Source organism: Eleutherodactylus coqui, chromosome 11 (genome assembly GCF_035609145.1).
Source record: "Eleutherodactylus coqui strain aEleCoq1 chromosome 11, aEleCoq1.hap1, whole genome shotgun sequence".
NCBI lineage: Eukaryota > Metazoa > Chordata > Amphibia > Anura > Eleutherodactylidae > Eleutherodactylus > Eleutherodactylus coqui.
In genome coordinates, this window is record NC_089847.1 from 81,643,425 (window position 1) to 81,661,277 (window position 17,853).

At 42.6% G+C, this 17,853-nt stretch overlaps 1 protein-coding gene across 3 annotated transcripts in view; it reads right to left on the reverse strand.

Moving 5' to 3' along the window:
• Positions 1–3,247: 3,247 nt before the first annotated feature.
• Positions 3,248–17,853, reverse strand: part of TRPT1 (tRNA phosphotransferase 1) — a 35,378-nt gene continuing 20,772 nt past the window's right edge. For all 3 annotated transcript variants that reach the window (XM_066582802.1, XM_066582801.1, XM_066582799.1), the window contains exons 2-8: positions 17,186–17,254; positions 15,196–15,277; positions 10,093–10,262; positions 9,310–9,478; positions 5,102–5,158; positions 4,719–4,829; positions 3,248–3,315 (exon numbers count right to left, since the gene is read on the reverse strand). In XM_066582802.1, the coding sequence (XP_066438899.1) occupies positions 3,293–3,315; positions 4,719–4,829; positions 5,102–5,158; positions 9,310–9,478; positions 10,093–10,262; positions 15,196–15,277; positions 17,186–17,233 (660 nt within the window). In that variant the 5' untranslated portion in view covers positions 17,234–17,254 and the 3' untranslated portion in view covers positions 3,248–3,292. The remainder of the gene's footprint in view (positions 3,316–4,718; positions 4,830–5,101; positions 5,159–9,309; positions 9,479–10,092; positions 10,263–15,195; positions 15,278–17,185; positions 17,255–17,853) is intronic.

Consider the following 17,853-nt stretch of genomic DNA (forward strand, 5'->3'; position numbering starts at 1 on the left):
TGGGCCCCTTAGTAATAATCCAGTCAAACTTTGTTCAGGATTTACTATTCTGCGCTCACGCCCCACCACTGGGTTATAATCAGTAGAATACAATCACCACCCCACACATACCAGCTGACTAGCCAGGTAGTAGTAGTGAAAGTGGGGGAGGGCTAATCCCCATCCCTCCACAGGCACACAGAGAGTTTCTAGTTTAATTCTCGGGGTGGATCCTCGCCACTGTATACGAAGGAGTATCTTTCAGAAAGCCATAAAGAACTTTTTGGGGATCAAAATAGGTGAATTCTGGAATATATGTAGAAATTTGGATATTAGCTTCATTTTGATTAGGTTTATGCAACCTACTAGCGTCGGTGGGAGTGAAGCCCATCGGGTTGCCATAACTTTTGCCCACTCCAACATTTGGGCAAGGTTGCCTGCACAGAAATAGTCAGCAGACTTTTGCACCACTATCCCAAGGAAGGTAACTCTGTCAGTCCACCTCAGAGGGGCAGGGAGGGCCAAAGAAATTGCAGGGGCATCGACCGCCAGCAGCCCAGTTTTATCCCAATTGACCTTCACCCCAGAGTATATTCCAAATGTATCAAAAATAGAGAGTACTGCAGCCATGAAGGATTCTGGGTCCTGCAAGAATAAGAGGGTATCGCCCATGTAAAGCACCACCCACTTCTTCATATGCTCTCAGTCAGAACCCCGCAATCTCACTTGACGCCCTGATTTGGATCACTAGTGGTTCGATTGCAATAGCAAAAAGTGCTGGGGACAGAGGGCCATCCCTGACGTGTTCCTCTCGCCAGGGAGAACAGCTCAGATATATAGGTGTTTGTGCGTATCCGAGCCACCGGGAGATTGTATAGTGTTTGCACCCATTTAATAAAGCTTGCCCCAAAACCGAACCGTGTCATCACCTCCCACAAATATCTCCATTTCACTGAATCAAGGGCCTTAGCTTGGTCGATGAAAACCAGAGTACACTTTCCCTGGTTGGAGAGTGGTATTGCAAGGTTAGTGAAAAGTCGCCCAACATTCATGGTCGCACTCTTGCCCGGCATGAATCCCGATTGATCAGCGTGTATGATATGGTGAAGGGACCTATTAATGCGTACTAACAGTACTTTTTCTAGGATTTTAATATCGTTGTTGAGGAGGGAGATGGGCCGGTATGAGCCACAGTCCCCTGGGACCTTTCCGGGTTAAAACTATCAGGGTCTCACGCATGGTTGCCGGCAAAATCCCTTCCTGAAGGGTATTATTATATAACGCGAGAAGTTTCGGAGCAATGAATTCCGTGTTTTCTTTGTACCACTCTATAGGGAGTCCTTCTGGGCCCTGGGATTTTCTATTCGGGAATTATTGGATAGCCTCTACTACCTCCTCTAGCTCTACGTTTTCATCTAGCATAGTCACGCTACTTTGGAGCAATGTCGGGAATGCAATAGTGTTGAGGTAAGTGCTTAGGTCTTCCCCAGGGCAATTGAATTTAGATGTATGCAGGGTGGTGTAGAAGTTAGTAAATGTATCATTGATAAGCTCAGGATCAGTGACCATGGCTCCAGACAAATCCCGGACCACCACAATTGGGGGTATGGTATTGTCTTCACTAGCAAGATAAGCTAATAGTCGACCATTTTTATTCCCTTGGTCGAAAACGCGATGATGGGAGCGCAGCAGCTTTTTCTTGGTGTTATCAAGCAGTAGTAGTCTATATTGTCCAATTTATTTTAGTTTTACTTCATTTTTTCTGTGCTTCAAAAACAGAGAGATGGAAGGTCAATGTTGCTTTCACACGGGCCGGAAATAGCCCGAAGGCTGTGGATTTGGTGCCGAATTGATAAGGAATTAAAACCTGTCTGCAATTTCGCGTGCAGATTTGTGTGTGTGCTGTGGGCTAATTGCGGCCCGTGTGAAAACACCCCAAGAAGACTCATGTGGAGCCTTTCACATGTGCACCCAAGATGTATCTTAACCTGCTTCTGCAGATTTCTGCTACATAGCCTGCAATGTATGCATGCAGATTTTGCCTAAAGCTGCCCAAACTGATTACTCTGATGCGGCCGGCTGACTATCTTATGTGTATGGGGCGTCCTGACTCTCCTTTGGGTGAAAAGGACTGGTATGTTGAAATTAAACATGCCTGATCCTTTCTTCCCACAGGAGATAAGCCACTACACGTGTTGGCTAAATTTATAAACACTCATATTACATTAGTCACTCGTGCATAGCGCTACAATGGATCGCATTTGTGTTCCATGAGTCTGGGAGGATGTGCCCGGGGGACTATGGAACCAAGAGAATTATCCTGCTGACGTCAGAGCTGCACCGAGCGCGCCTGGCGTCAGGGCAGCGGGATTTCTCAATAGACACATGGTGTGTATAGCTATGTATAGCTGCATTATGTCTTGTCTTTTATGCCTGATAAGGGCGTTTTGTATACTCCGAAACGCGTTGCGTTTGTATCTAGTGGCAAGGCAACTATATGTTGCCTCATGATGGATTGATTTTGGTTTTATTCTGAATACTTCCAAGTGGAAAATAAAACAATTTTGGACTATTACTCTGGATTTGCCCTTTTTGCTGGCAGGAGGACCGCAACACGAGAGCAGGAAGGTTTTTTTGTCCGTTATCTGGTGATAACCAATGAGATGTATACTCTGCTTTAAAAATAATTTCCAACATTTACATTTATAGTACATAAATAGTATATACGGTAAATGTACAATTGTGGAAGTCTGATCACCTGGACCCCACATGCCATTCATGTAGACATGGCCCTTGTCACATGAACAGCACACCAATAAACAAGCATTTGAGGTTGGACCGGAGGAACAGTTTAAAGGCAAGTTCAGTTTTTTTCTTTATTTTATATAGATATTTGCCCTCTGAATTTTTTTGTCAATGATGAAAAACCCCTCTAAGGTCTCCAGTTGCCATTGTTTTTGACCAGATCCACTCATGATCGAATGTATGCCTGCACGGTCACTGGCATTCTGTAAGACCACCTAGGTCTACTGCGGAGAGGCATGACTGATGAAGCTCACCTCCACAAGTGTGTCTCACAAAGACAGCTGGAAAGATAACGAACGCCCATGAACTCTGTGCTCGCGGCATCAACTCTTTATAGAGATCTCATAGTAAATAAAGTGTCCAAGTCTCACAACAGGCACATTAATAATTCCAATAATAGCCACATCTGAGACTAAACATTTATTTAAATTGCGCTGAAATGACACAAAACCCACATCATACAAACTGTTAAAAATAATTTATTTGGGGAAAAAGTTTTTTTACTCAGTCAGTCAACTTCAAGCAGTTTTCCTGTAAGAATATACAAAAGTAAAGGTTGAAACAAAAAAATAAAATAAACACCTTACAGACTTATAACCTATATTATATCAGAGTGCAGGCTGCGAGATATACGTGTACGGCACTCAGTCAGTGCGCAAGCTGCTCATTGCCACGTGCTATCTTGGTGTATATGCACACAGAATACTTGCCAAGACAGAACATGCTGCAATTTTACGCAATTCGTGTGAGCGGCAACATGGCTGCCTATGGGATACTGGTAAACTGTATTAGATGCACAAAACGCACTTGTGTGAGATAGCTGTTATGTAGGCTGCTAAGATATTCAATACAAGAAAACTACAGTACAGTCGCATACTGGAACTTCTTCTTTGCATACAACCTAATATGTTTTCTCCTACTAAAAAAAGCTAAAACTTTTCAACTGTATGGCCATGAATGTGGCGTTAATGGAGCCTTTAAAACAGATGACACGGTGGACTGGTAATTTTCCATGTGACTTGTTTGTAACTACATGTGTCTATGATTTTTCATGTACTGCTCCCATACTTTATGCTATATGACACGATAAAATGGGTTGACCGAAAGTATAGAAACCTACAATACTGACAGTAGAAAAAAAAGACCACGTGGTCAATCCCGTTTGGCCTCATATACGTGTGTGTATATATATATATATATATATATATATTTTTTTTTTTTATCTCTCTCTTAAGATCTATGCTTGACCTAGGCAGCTCGAATTCACTACTGTTGGTTTTGCAACCACATCTGCACAAAGTTTTTGCCAAGTATTTACTTCTCTCTCAGTAATATTTTCTGATGCTGCTACTGAGGTTTCCCCCAACTAATTTCAGATTGTGCCCCCTTGTTCTTGTGTTTACCTTCCATAGCAACGCAGTGCACGCTTTCCATAGCGTTGCTATGGAAAGTGCAGACCCCTGTCATAGCGATTCTCCGCTCGCAGGCGGCAAATCATAGCATGCTGTGATTTGCCGTGATTTTCCGCAGTGAGCCTATCTGTGAGATACGCTCACTGCGGAGATCCGGCAGCAGGCTCCTGCTCCCTGGCGGCGGAGATCTGTCGCGGGATATCGCAACGCCTGTGGACAGGCAGCCTAAGTACAGTACAATCTTAGTGAATGGGGTTTTAACAAACTCCATTCACTCACAGCGGGAAGAATGTGCGGCGGGTTTCAAGTCATATTGTTAATTTTTACATCCACAGCATTCTCTATCTGTTGCAGATATGCACAGAATTACACAGCAGATTTCATTCAATTCAATTCAATGAGTGAAACCTGCAGCTATTTTCGCACCAAAAAGTGCGTATTTCATTAAAGATTTTGGGGTGCAATTTTGTGAGGATTTGCAGCATACATTTCATGCTGTATGTGAAAATACCAAAGACTTACTGTGAGGTCTGAGCTGCAGAGCCTTTAGAAAATACTTAGGTAGGAGGACACCGTCAGCATTCCCAGGTGTGAGGAGGACCCGGTTGGCAGACCAGAAGAATGGGATTTGATCTGGAAAACAAAATGGGATGATATATGTATCCACTCCTGCCTTTATGCCATAGGATCACATGCACTACCCCCACACCCCTACTTTCAATCCGTTGTAATCTTTAAACGTCTTAACATAATGTTCTTGGTGCATTTATAGAAATTCAGTTTTAACCTTTTAATTTGCAGCTCATTTATTTTACGAATTCTATTCCATGAGAAACGCTTCTGTCTGTTTATGAGTGATATATTGCATTGCTTGTATAAGAGATGGAGATGAAGAACAGACTTACCCGCTATAGCTTTTGGAAGGTCTATAAATATCGCTACTTCACAGTCCCTACGCATGCCTGCAGAGAAAGACATATTGACAATTAAGTCAATTTACAACACTGACATGCATATTCAGTTAATGAACCAGTGACCACTTAACAATGAGATTAGCCAGACACCACTTATATGGTGTCACAGTTTAATGAATGTCCCCAAACCTTCTGTGCAAGTCATGAAGTTCCTTCCCCAGCGACTAAAGTACACATCAGCTGCCCCATGAGACTCGTCCCAGCTGAAAAAGCATCCACTGCTTGGAAGCCAATGAAGGATTTACAGGAAGCGGCAATAGTCCGAGCACAATAAATAAGAAACATGTCCTCTCTCAAAACACAAGAGAGAAAAAATAGCTGGAGTCATTGTGTTTGGTGGGGATTCCTCGCCCTAACTGGTAAGTAGAAGCCTGAAAGTTCGGCTAGGTTCTCATGGGGCGGACTTGCCACGAAATTTCGCTGTGGCAAATCCGCCTGCGGCCGCTAATCCTGCGATTGTCCAGCCATGTGGATGAGATTTGTCAAAAATCTCGTCCACACGGGGCGGCCAATGCGTCGTGGAACAGCCGGGCGAATCCGGCACAGAATTGACAGCCACAGCATGTCAATTATTTTTTATTTTCCGCTGTGTCCTTGATCCTTTCTATGGGAAAAGACGCAGCAAAATGCTGGCAGTTGAACCGCTCCATAACCCGGCAGCGGGTTTTGAAGCTGCCGCTCTCCCGCAGAATTCTCGCTTTTTTTTGGTGCGGCCAAACCACGAGAAGTCCGCTGGGAATCCGCCCCGTGTGAACACTTCCTTACAATTCCACATCTATTAAAAGATAACTCCCCAAGTTTTACATGAAAAGCCCCAGCAAAGACTGTACCTTTCTTTCTGGGCTTCTTCGAACAGAGTCTCAGTCCCCATGACAACACTTCTTGTGTTCCAGGAGTTTGGTCAGTAGGACATTGTGAGAATCTCCCCCTACATCATCACTCAATCAAAACAATTGTTATCTAAGTCAATAAGAAAGTGGCCATTGATACAGATGGAGATTTGGGTTCAAAATGTCCTCATAAATGTTGCAGCACACCGGAGCTGTTGTCATAGGTGCAGAGGCACAGAAGCTGTTTCTATGGATCCATCTTGTACAGATCTATAATGTGCATATAAAATCTTTTTTGCATGTATTTATGTGAAATCAGAGAGAAACAACAACTGCATGTTCTATCCTGCTGTATGACTGAGGTATTCTAGCCTAGAAGGTATGAATATGGTGCTGTGTGAAGTCATATGGAAATATAAGGACCCCATATGTCACTTTACAGGTTCCTTGCACATGGTTTTGTTGGAGTGGCATATTAATAAGGTTCACAGCAATCACTGCTGGGCCCCTAAAGGTTCCACTCACCACAGTTACAAAAACGCACCCCCTCAACAGAAGAGGGACCACCAGGATTTTGAAGAGTGCACAGTAACAGGGACAAGCTTGACTTTGAGGGGGGTAAAGGAAAGAGGACCGCCATGGACATTGAGCATGGCACAGAAGGCGAGCAATTTCTTGTGGTGAGCACTATGGTAAAATATCACTGTATCAAGGCACAACAAGGGACACTAGACCTTTATGTGGTACAAAAGTGGGCATTAATACTATGGGGTAGTACTGGGGAAACAACAGGATTGGGAAAGTCCACAGAGATGAACTGTGATTGCAAGAAGTTTTCATGGTGATGAGGATCAAAATATAGAATAAAAAGAAAAAGTAACACCACCAATCAGAAGAAACGCCACCAGTGATCACTGAAAGTAACTCAACTGTAATCACTATCACTGTGTAGAACTGCTATCTAGTGCTGAGTCGCTGTACATCTCAGCCAACAATTATAAGAGTAAGGCCTCATGTCCACGGGCAAAAGAAGAATTAAAATCCACAGCGGATTTTAACTCTTCTCCTGCACGCGGATCCGCATCCCATAGGGATGCATTGACCACCCACGGGTAGATAAATACCCGCGGATGGTCAATAAAAGTGATTTTAAAAAAAATGGAGCATGAAAAAATCTGGACCATGCTTTATTTTCATGCAGGTCTCCCGCGGGCTTCTATTGAAGCCTATGGAAGCCGTCCGGATCCGCGGGAGACAAAAATCGGAATTTACTCACCCGCTCCGGTTCTTCCCTTCGCCGCGGCGCCATCTTCTCTCCGTCGCGGACGGATCTTTTTTCTTCGGGCCGGCGCATGCGTGGGGCACGTCACCGACGTCATCCTGCGCATCCGCCGGGCCGAAGAAAGAAGATCCAGCCGCGACGCAGAGAAGATGACGCCGCGGCGAAGGAAGGATCCGGAGCGGGCGAGAGGTAAGTTTATTCTTATTTATTCTTATTTTCAGCCCTCATGTCCGCGGGGCAGGAGGGACCCGCTACGGATTCTCCATGGAGAATCCGTAGCGGGCCTGATTTTCCCTGTGGACATGAGGCCTAAGTGTGGAAAGTCTTCAGGCCCTTTCACTTTTTTACTTTCTTTTTTTGCTGTGGCCTTCTGCAAAATAAAATAAAGTAAAATTTTAAAAAATCACGTTTTCCCCCTCATTCTGCACTCAATACCCCATAATGGCAAAGTGAAAACAGAATGTTAAAAAAAAACAAAACACTTTATAATCTTTTTAAAACAAAAAACTAACATTCTGCAGTAACATAAGTATTTACACCCTTTGGTATGACACTTGAAATTTAGTTCTGGCGGCCTCCCTTTTCTCTAGATCATTCTTGAGATATATTTCTACACCTTAATTGTAGTCTATCCGTGGTAAATTCAGTTGATTCAACACTAGTCTATATAAGGTCTCACAGCTCACAAAACTTATCAGAGCCAATACTAAGCCATGAGAAGGAAAGAACTGCATGTAGAGCTCAGAGACAGGATTGTGTGATTATACAGATTTGGTGAAGGCTACAAAAATTTCTGCTGCACTGAAAGTTCCCAAGAGCCCAGTGGCCTCCATAATTACTAAAGGAGTTGTCCAGAAAAACATGGCTGCTTTCTTCCAAACACAACACCACCTTTGTCCATGAGTTGTCTTTGGTACTGCAGCTCAGCTCCCATTCACTTGAAAGGAGCTGAGCTGCAATACTACACACAACCCTATTAACAAGGGTGGCACTGTGTTTTCAAAAAAGCAGCTATGTTTTGCTTTCCTTAGACAACCCCTTTAAATGGAAGACATTTTGAAAAACAAGAACTCTTCCCAGAGCTAGTCTGCCCACCAAACTAAGTAATCGGGGAAGAAGGGCCTTGGTACGAGAGATGACCAAGAACCCAATGGTCACTCTGGATGAGCTCCAAAGATCCTGTGCACAGATGGGAGAAACTTCCAGAAGGTCAACCCTCACTGCAGCACTCCACCAATCTGGGCTTTATGGCAGAGTGGCCAGAAAAAGCCCCTCCTCAGTAAAAGACAGATTAAAGCGCACCTTTTACCAAAAAGTACCTAAAGGACTCTCAGACTGCGAGAAACAAGATTCTCTAGTCTGATGAAACCAAGCTGAACTTTTACACTAGGGCCTTTAGCTATGCCCCTGCTTTTCTGTATGCATTAGATTTAAATGATTTTTCACACAGATCTTCTGGGAGTTCCTATTTCTGCTGTGCAACCACACTGCATATCTGTGGTGGAATCTGAATTTCATAATATCTTCCATAAAAAGTACAGAACAATGTAACAAACTTCATTCAAAAACAGCATTTCCAAATCCGCAGCTTGCCCTATCTGGTGTGGATTTCTACAGATTTGCTCAGTAGGAATGCAATTGATGAAATCTATGGCCTCGTCAGTGACAAACACATGCAGATTTCATTGCGTATCTTACTACATTAGTTCTGCAGATTTCTTAGTAGATACTTATCTTGAAGAATCCTCTTAAAGTAAAATAAATTAGAAATAGTCTATGTATGTGGAACCAATATAAAGGAGCATACACTGAGAAGTATATGTAATAGGTGTAACCGTGTAGGGTTACTGTATATACATGAAAGGATCTCTATTAGGGGATTGCCGAATCCACCGCCTGCTCTTTTGCTTTGGCAATAATTGCTGCTTGAGAAAACTACCACACAGCTCTATGGAAGAACATGAGAAGTCCTTGTTGAAGCTGCATAAAGCTGTGAGTTCAATTATAGTAATAGTGTCAACACTGACCACTGATCACTCCTTCTCCTTCTCCGGGAAGCTGAGTAGAAAGGTGAATATGTGTCCGGCTCATACGAGAGAGGCCACAGCGGAGAATTGAAGGCCAATGACGGAGATACGTCCCATGTACAGCTTGTGGAGGAAGCTCAGCTCCTATTGGCGCGAGTTCAACTTCAACCTACAAAAGAAATTGGAGTATTAACAAACCTTCTGAATAATCAATCTAATGAAAAGAATTTTAGTGTAATGGATATTATCACTCAAAAAGGGGAATTTAGATGGGTTGACCAGTCTGTAGTAAAATACTAAACAGAGCTAAACTTACCCCTCCGCTGCCCCCAGGATCCAGCGCTACAGTTCCGCTGTGATCCTGGTGTTTGTTGTGACAGTGACCGTCACTGGATGTCAGGTGACCGCTGCAGCTCATCCGAGGCTGCAGCGCCACTACTCATTCTCCTGGCATTGGGCACTCATATCCTGAGACTGTGATGCAAGGAGTTCAGGAACATGACCTTGCAGCCTCCAATTGGCTGTAGCAGTCACCTGACAGTCCTGCTGTCACAACAAACACTGGGACCACTGCAGGATTGTAGCACTGGATCCTGGCAGTGGTGGAGGGGTAAGTATCGCTCTGTTTATTATTTTACTACAGACAGTTCTATTAGAGGGATGTTATGCTGTAAAAGGACAACCCCTTTAGGAAGCTGGACTGTAGAATGCTGACAGTCAACTGCTAGCAAAACTAAGATATTGCAATATGAGGGTCACGGTTAGAAGATCTCTGTGGAGTACCTGTACTGAATGTCCTTGGTTAGCCCTGATTTCCAATGTCCCCTCAGGATTAGAGGTTCTTATAGTAAATCGCTGCTTATCATTACATGTGACTACACGTTCAATGTCATCCTGGGAAAATGAGCGAAACTGTCGCAGGTGGAGCAGGGAGGAAACTGGAACAAAACCATCTAAAGAAAGCCAAAAAAGAGAAGACCAATGGTTAAACTATAACTAACTTTACCACTAAGTATCAATAGACAATCTATAAAGTCTTGAAGGAAGCCTGTCACCAGTTTTCAATAAATGGGTGCATGATGGTATAGCACTGTTAAAGTGTATTCTACATATGGTCTTGTTAGCAATGCCATGTCCTGTTCAGCTCTAAAACCTACTTTTATTGCAGCACGCATAGTATGCTCATCATGTCCCAGGAGTCTCAGGGGCAGAGCTGAAGTCAACCCAAGTACTTAAGTCACTGCCTGCATGGCAACCAGTTCTGCTTGACTGACAACCCACTGTGATTGGAATGTCAGCACTAGCCCGGCCATGGCTTCTTCCATATCCCTTCACTTCTACACTCTGGTCATCACTGCACAGGTGCAATGGGCATGTGAAGCCAAGCTAGATGCACTTCAGTTGGCTGTACATGACCAGAGGGTACAAGTGAACAGAGCTGGAAGGACCATAGACAGACAAGCGCTGGTGTGTCAATGAAGCAGCAGTGGGCGCCGTCTAAGCAGTAACTATCACTTGGGCAGGTTTCAGTTCAACCCCAATTACCTCAATGACATGATTAAACTAATGTGCATGCTGCAAGGAAAGTAGGTTTTTGGGCTGAACGGGACACCGGCAATTTTAACAAGGACATGTATAGGATACACTTTAAAAGTGCTATATCATTAGTCACACCTACTTATTGACGAAAACGACCGTTTCCAGACATGTGCCCATAAAAAAGTCCAACTCTTTAAAAGTGACCAACTCAGTAATATACCCATATTTTCACACACCATGTGTTGGCATTTGCTGGCTGTGCTATATTTTTCTTTGCTATGGAAACCATATTAAATGTAGAATCTAAAATCATAAGTACAATATGTTCAGAGAACACTTTGTAGCACTGAATGCAGATTGCAGTGAGCACTGCATAATACGCTTCGCTGCAAATGTATGGTTATTACATACAAAAGCAAAATAAGAACTATCAGCCTTACAGAAATATTATAGAATTGATAACTTTAGTGTCTGACTAGAAAACTATATTTGTAAGTTTTCGTAGCACAGGGGTCCCTTCATCAGGCAAGTTAACACTTGGCCGAACATTCATTTCGTGCCCTACCTAAAAAAGAGGGAATTGGTGCTATGAAAACTTGCAGATATAATTTAACCGTTAGCCAAGATCACTCTCATAATCCTTTTTTGTTTTACATTTGTGGTCACGTCTATGGTAATATTTTGCCTTATTCTCACTTGAATGGGCCAGAGTTTGCCATTTTATTTGACAATTTTAGACAATCCTGTGTTACTGAATTAAACTGATAGAACAGTTCACCCATTAGAACTTGATTAGTTCAAGCCAAGAGCTGTTTCCTTTCACAGTGGTGACTAAGACTAAAAGATAAATTTTATTTAGACAATATTAAAATAACACGTAGGGGCACAACACAACAAACAAAATAGGGGACATGGTGTAAAACCATCTATTCACACCAATGGTTGTCGCGGAAAGTAGATGTCTATATTTAGACGTGATAACATTAAGGAATCATGGGGACCATCGTGTTTTTTGTCCCACTTGTTGCCAATGGCGATGGAAACGTGGGGAACAGATTGTGTATTGACCAGCCGGATAAACGAATTGGAGTCTCTCCGGTTGTCAGTTGGTCTCTCACTGATTCCTGATGTGATGTATCCCACACACCGTCAATGGGTATCGTTATGCGACTTGTGTGAATGTTTCTTCACGAAACTGACTGAGGGGAGAGGGGACACTTCGGAATTGTTGTAAAAAGAACCGAAGTGTCCGCTATAAGGGCACTCACAGAAACGTGGTGGCCTTCCCCTCTTCTAGTAAGGGTCTATCAAACCCTAAAGCAGGAGTTTCGGTTTTCCTGCTCTATTTCTCACTGATTTGTTACTCTTCTCACTGATTTGTCACTTTCTCACTGATTTGTAACTCTTCTCACTGATCTATCGCTCGACGCGTTTCACCACTTAATTGCGTGGATCATCAGGAGCATTATAAATTATGAGGTTCGTTTCACCACTTAGTTGCGTGGATCAACAAGAGCATTATAAATTGAAATTTGATGGTAAGTACAAAATTGCGGAGTAAAGATAGACTTAAATAGTGAAGAAACAAGTGTCCTGATGTCAAGAGGAACAACTGTCTCAGCTGAGGTATCGAGGGTAGGGCAGACTGTAGAGTGGGTCTTGTATTTCCCAAAAATCTTGTACTAATGAGTACTTCAATGTGAGACTCGAGATGATATCTCACTAGAATATACAGAGTCGTATTAATACAAGCCCCTGTCCTAAGGTTTCGGACAGGGACTGATGGACCTAACCTCAGGTATCTTGCGAGATAGTATAGGGTACGATACTCGTCCTGAGTTTAAGGACGAGGTCTGAAAAAATTTGCAATCAGGTCTCCAACATTAGATGGGTTGGATATAATGCTAAATAGCATTCCACTTGTGTATGTGGACTAGCACTGATTAGCAAATCTCCCTTAAGGAGAATTGGACAAACGGCTCATCAGCGTCCCATCGAAAAATTCTTACTGGGGCGTTGGGCCGGTGTCACAGAGGTGTTTAACCTCGTACCCCAAAACGAGACCTCGCCTAAAAAAGAGGTAGGTACCCCTACTCTGGTCTTGTATAAACAAGAAATGTCTTGATTAAAGTCTGCTTTCCCTACTCAGATCACGAGGAGGGCTAGTAAATTTCTGGTTCGATAGTTCAAAAGCTAACTAAAGAAACCCGCCCTGGATTCTTTCCCCAGATGTCAAAATTGACAGAAGAGAAGGTCAGATACAAGATGAAAATAACAAAGCGTCCGTAGCCCAGATGGTAGGCTAGGGAATGACCATTGAATGCACAGTGCATGGTTTATATAGTCCAAGTTCCTCCCCCTGGGTGTGTCACCCAGCTTAGCCGCCTATCAGGGTCAGAGACGCCCTCATGTTTACCTCCTATACAACCAAGACCAGGTAAACTGTAATAAGACCTTTCTCGTAAGGTTAATAACGGATCAGAAGGTCCTGGGCAACTGTTGGTGTGGAGTCATAAACCTATAATATGCTCGATCGTCCAAAAGAGCATATAGATGCAGTCACGAAGGACTGCATCTACAATGTTCCGGTATGAAGGAGGGATTATAGGAGGTTGGTCCATTGCACCGCCCCTGACACGTGACATGGGGCCAATCAAAGTCCCAAGTGTGTCCGGGGGTGTGTTGGCCTCGGCCAATCATTCTGCATATGTGCCATGGACAACTCCCCCGTAGAGCTGTTTCTAAAGCGAATCCTGGTTGTGGAGGATAGCGGGTATGTACTAACAACAGTGAATGACCTACAATATCTTTTGGGGTTCCTATAAGGCAAGCCAGTTCCACAGCTGATTATGGTGGTTCTCAGTTGCAATAAAGTTGACACAATCTAAGCCTAGGGTTTATTGATATAGACAACCATCTTACAAGATATCACTGAAAGGGCCATACTGATACAAAAGGTACATGGGCAGGTACAAACACCAATTCCCAGCAGCTTGCAGAAAACACAAAATGCTGCATGGGATAGGGACAAAATACTAATGAATAGTAACTCACCTACTATTCATGGGGAGGGGTATCATACTTGCAGATAGATAAGGCTTGCATACAATTCAAATAGTTAAGGCGCATTTACATGTAACAATTATTGCTCAAAAGCCATCATTCGAGCGATAATCGTTATGTGTAAATGCTCCCATCTTTCACTCTTCGTTGAACGATGATTTTTATGTGAGCATAAAATCCATCGTTCAGCCGGAGAGATAACAGATCGCATGCTGTTTTTGTTGTCCATGGTGCTGTATTCTCCATGGAGCGCTGATAACATTGTATTGAGCTTGCAGCCCCGCGGCAGAACAAAGGAGCTGAATGCACAGAACAGACCACCTGCTGTTCTCTGCATACAGGTCCTGGAGTCTCATTTACTTGCAAATGAAGGTGATAAGCAGCTAATGGACATTATTGTCCCTTAGCAGTTTATGTAAAACAATCGCTCAAAACCTATCTTTTGAATGATTATCTTCGCGTGTAAATGGGCCTTTACATATAGTTCACCATGCAGACTTATTAGTTATGCCTGTAGTAATAAATCAGCGATATACTGTATATTTTTGATCTCCTTCTCAGTGAATTGCTTTTAATATTAATGTAAGGACTCGCAAGGCAGTGAGGACCCTTGACGCTGGTTACAAGGTGGTGTATTTTGGCCAAAATATCCACTAATGCCTCATATTTATTATTTTTTCAGGTAGTAGTCTTGCTTTAAGATGCCGATGTGTTAAGGTGCCTTTATACAGAACGATTAATGAAAGATAATAAATCATCGTTCAGTGTAAACACAGCCAGCGATCGGACAATGTACAATAATTTGTTCATTTCATGCGAGCATGAAAATCATCATTGGCTTGTTTGCTAATTGTTGGGTTTAAACACAGATCTTTCAGTCGTTCACATTCACTGCTACAGAGAACAGAGAAATTATTTATCTTTGTGTTTAAATTGATCAACCAACCAAACGTCTTGCTCCGTCTAAGAGTCCCCTTACACTTCAGTTTATTATAGGCGAGCTTCCTTGCGCTCCAACAGAGGAGAATGTCTGAGATGAGCTCTTTATATGCCCAGTCAGCTACTGGGATCCCTCCAGGATTGAGTAAAAAAGGGCATCTAAAAGAGAAAATCCACAGTACTGTCCTAGAAGTAACTAGAATGACACATAAAAACACCAAATGTTATCAAACTGCAGAAGTTTCTACATACCGGTAGTAAAAAAACTCATCCTTTCCTCAAAATACCGCACATTACTATCAAGATATACAATAAATCATGGTTTTCCTGATAAACAGCACCTACCCGACCTCATATGCAAACCCAGTTCATTGGCTCCATGTCGCAAAGCGTAAGATAAAAGCTTTGACAATCGCACATCAGGGTCCTGAAGAAAATACAACTACATGTCAGAGTTAAATTACAATTCTACACATGGAAATAAAACAGATGATTAGCCAAGCTTGTATGGTCATTCTACTTAAAAAGAAGTAAAAAAAATGTATATCTTATATATTTTTTCCAAACGCTGCAACCTGTGACTCTGGGGGGGGGAGATACTGCTGCAAATTCCATATGCCCAGAGTGTATTCCATACATTGCGTTCCCTTAACCCCTTCCCGCTCCAGGGCGTCAGCTGTTTACCCGTTCGGCCGATCGCGGCTATTAACCCTTTAAATGCCGCTGTCAATCACGTACAGCCCCCCCGTGGTGAGATCGGGGGAGCCGTGCAGGTGTCATAGCTGCCGGGGGCCTTCTGAAAGGCCCCAGGGCTGCCTTGGGAGACTGCCTATCAGAATGCAGTATGATGTAATGCTATAGCATTACGTCATACTGCAGGAGCAATGAAAGTATCGCATATTGTAGTCCCCCAGGGGGACTTAAAAGTAAAGTGAAAAAAAGAGCAATAAAGTTTTTTTAATTGTACAAAAAAAAGGAATAAAAGTTTAAATCCCTTTTGCCATATCTATAATTAAAAAGTCTAAATAATAAATTAAAAATACATATTTGGTATCGCCGCGTCCGTAAAAGTCCGATCTATCAAAGTAGTGCATTATTTTTCTTGCACGGTGAAAGTTCTCCGAAAAAAAAAAAAACGTCAGAAATGCACTTTTTCAGTCACCCTGTCTCCCAGAAAAAAACGCAATAAAAAGCTATCAAAAAGTCGTACGTATTCCGAATTAGTACTATCGGAAACTACAGGACATCCCGCAAAAAATGAGCTATTGCTGAACTACGTCGACGGAAAAAAAAACAACTTATTGCGCACACAAGATGACCGCAGAAAATAATTGAAATAAATTAAATGTCTTTGAAAAAAAAAAAAAAGAGTAGTATAGTAAAAAAAAAATAAAAAACAAGTTTGATATCGTAGTAATCGTACTGACCCATAGAATAAAGATATCATGTCGTTTTAGTTGCAGTTTGTGCGCCGCAGAAACAAAACGTACTGAAACATGGCGGAATGTCCTTTTTTTCATTTTACTCCACTTAAAAATTTTTAAACGTTTTTCAGTACTTTATATGGTACTTTAAATAGCACCATTAAAAAATACAACTTGTTCCGCAAAAAACAAGCCCTCACACAGCGACGTCAATGGATAAATAAAGGAGTTATGATTTTTTTTTAGGGGGGGGGGGAAATGGGGAAAAAAAGGGTCGCGTCATGAAAGGGTTAAAAGCTCTTATCTCTTACACGTATCCTGAATCCATGCTCTACAACTACATCAATCAAGGCTGCAAACTCAATCAAAACTGGAAATGTAGTTTTGATGCAATTTTTATTGCTGATTTTTTTTCAGCCGAAGTCCAAAGTCTAAGCAGAAGGAAGGGGAATTTGCTTCCCCTTGATCCCTACTCCTGGCTTTAGCTATAAAAAAAACTGCATTTACATGTGTGATTCCGGCATTGCTGAAATTATCCACTAGAATAGACTGTATGCATTCAGCAGGTATCTGAATAAAGCTGGCTCTGCCCATAAGACAGCTGTGCCATGAGTGTGCATCAGATGAGCCGTGTATGGCCGCTCACTGCAATAGGGAGAGTTGATGGTCAAAGTGTCTGAGCAGGATCTATCCGTGTTAGCTACTTCTACTAAATAATACGTTATCATCATCATGCACAATGACCACATGTATAAGACTAGACAAAAAGCAGAGCACAAGTCGCTGAGATTCCAGCTTTCATTATTCTAGGAGGCAGGTTAATTTGGCCCAATGGGCACAATGACTATTCCCTGGTACCCCAGCATCTTCCATGCTAGTGGCGGGAAAATATTATTTTACAGCTCATTTACCTGGTTTCTCGCTCCTTTCCTCCGGTGGCTGGAGTGTGATCCTTCCATATTCTTCACCTTCCTAGTATACTGAATAACAACAATATGGATGTTAATAATCAGAGAACCTCCTGTATGATCAGGCCACAGACTCACAGGGAAGAACTTTGAACAAGTTGATAACTTTAGAATTTCTGCTGCTACAGCGAGATTCTCCCTTTCAATTTGAATTCAATTGAAAGAGTAAAATCTGCTGCAGATCTAAACCCAAATCAGCGACGTGTGAACACACCCTTACAATGGGGTCAGTAGCTGTTCACTTGTTTTTATGGCAAGATCGGCACCGTATGCCACACTATTGTTGTCATCAACAGTGATGGAACTGCCAAGAGAACACCCGATGGAGGTGCGGAAAAGTAGTGATAACATAGCCAAATAAATAAGCGAGAACAGAACCCCTTGGTGACGGCCAGTACACCTTTTTACTGACCTCACTAACTTGACTGACTACTGATACCTCAGATCCTGGCCCTTTAACCCCTTAAATGACATAATCAAAAGCAATTGCAGTATGTAAGTAGTTGATAGGGGGAGGGGGTCCATCTGTCACCCTGCATTGCAATTGCAAGGTACCAATGGGCTAACATGGCAGCCGGAAGTCTGACAAAGGCCTCCATGTCTGCCTTGTA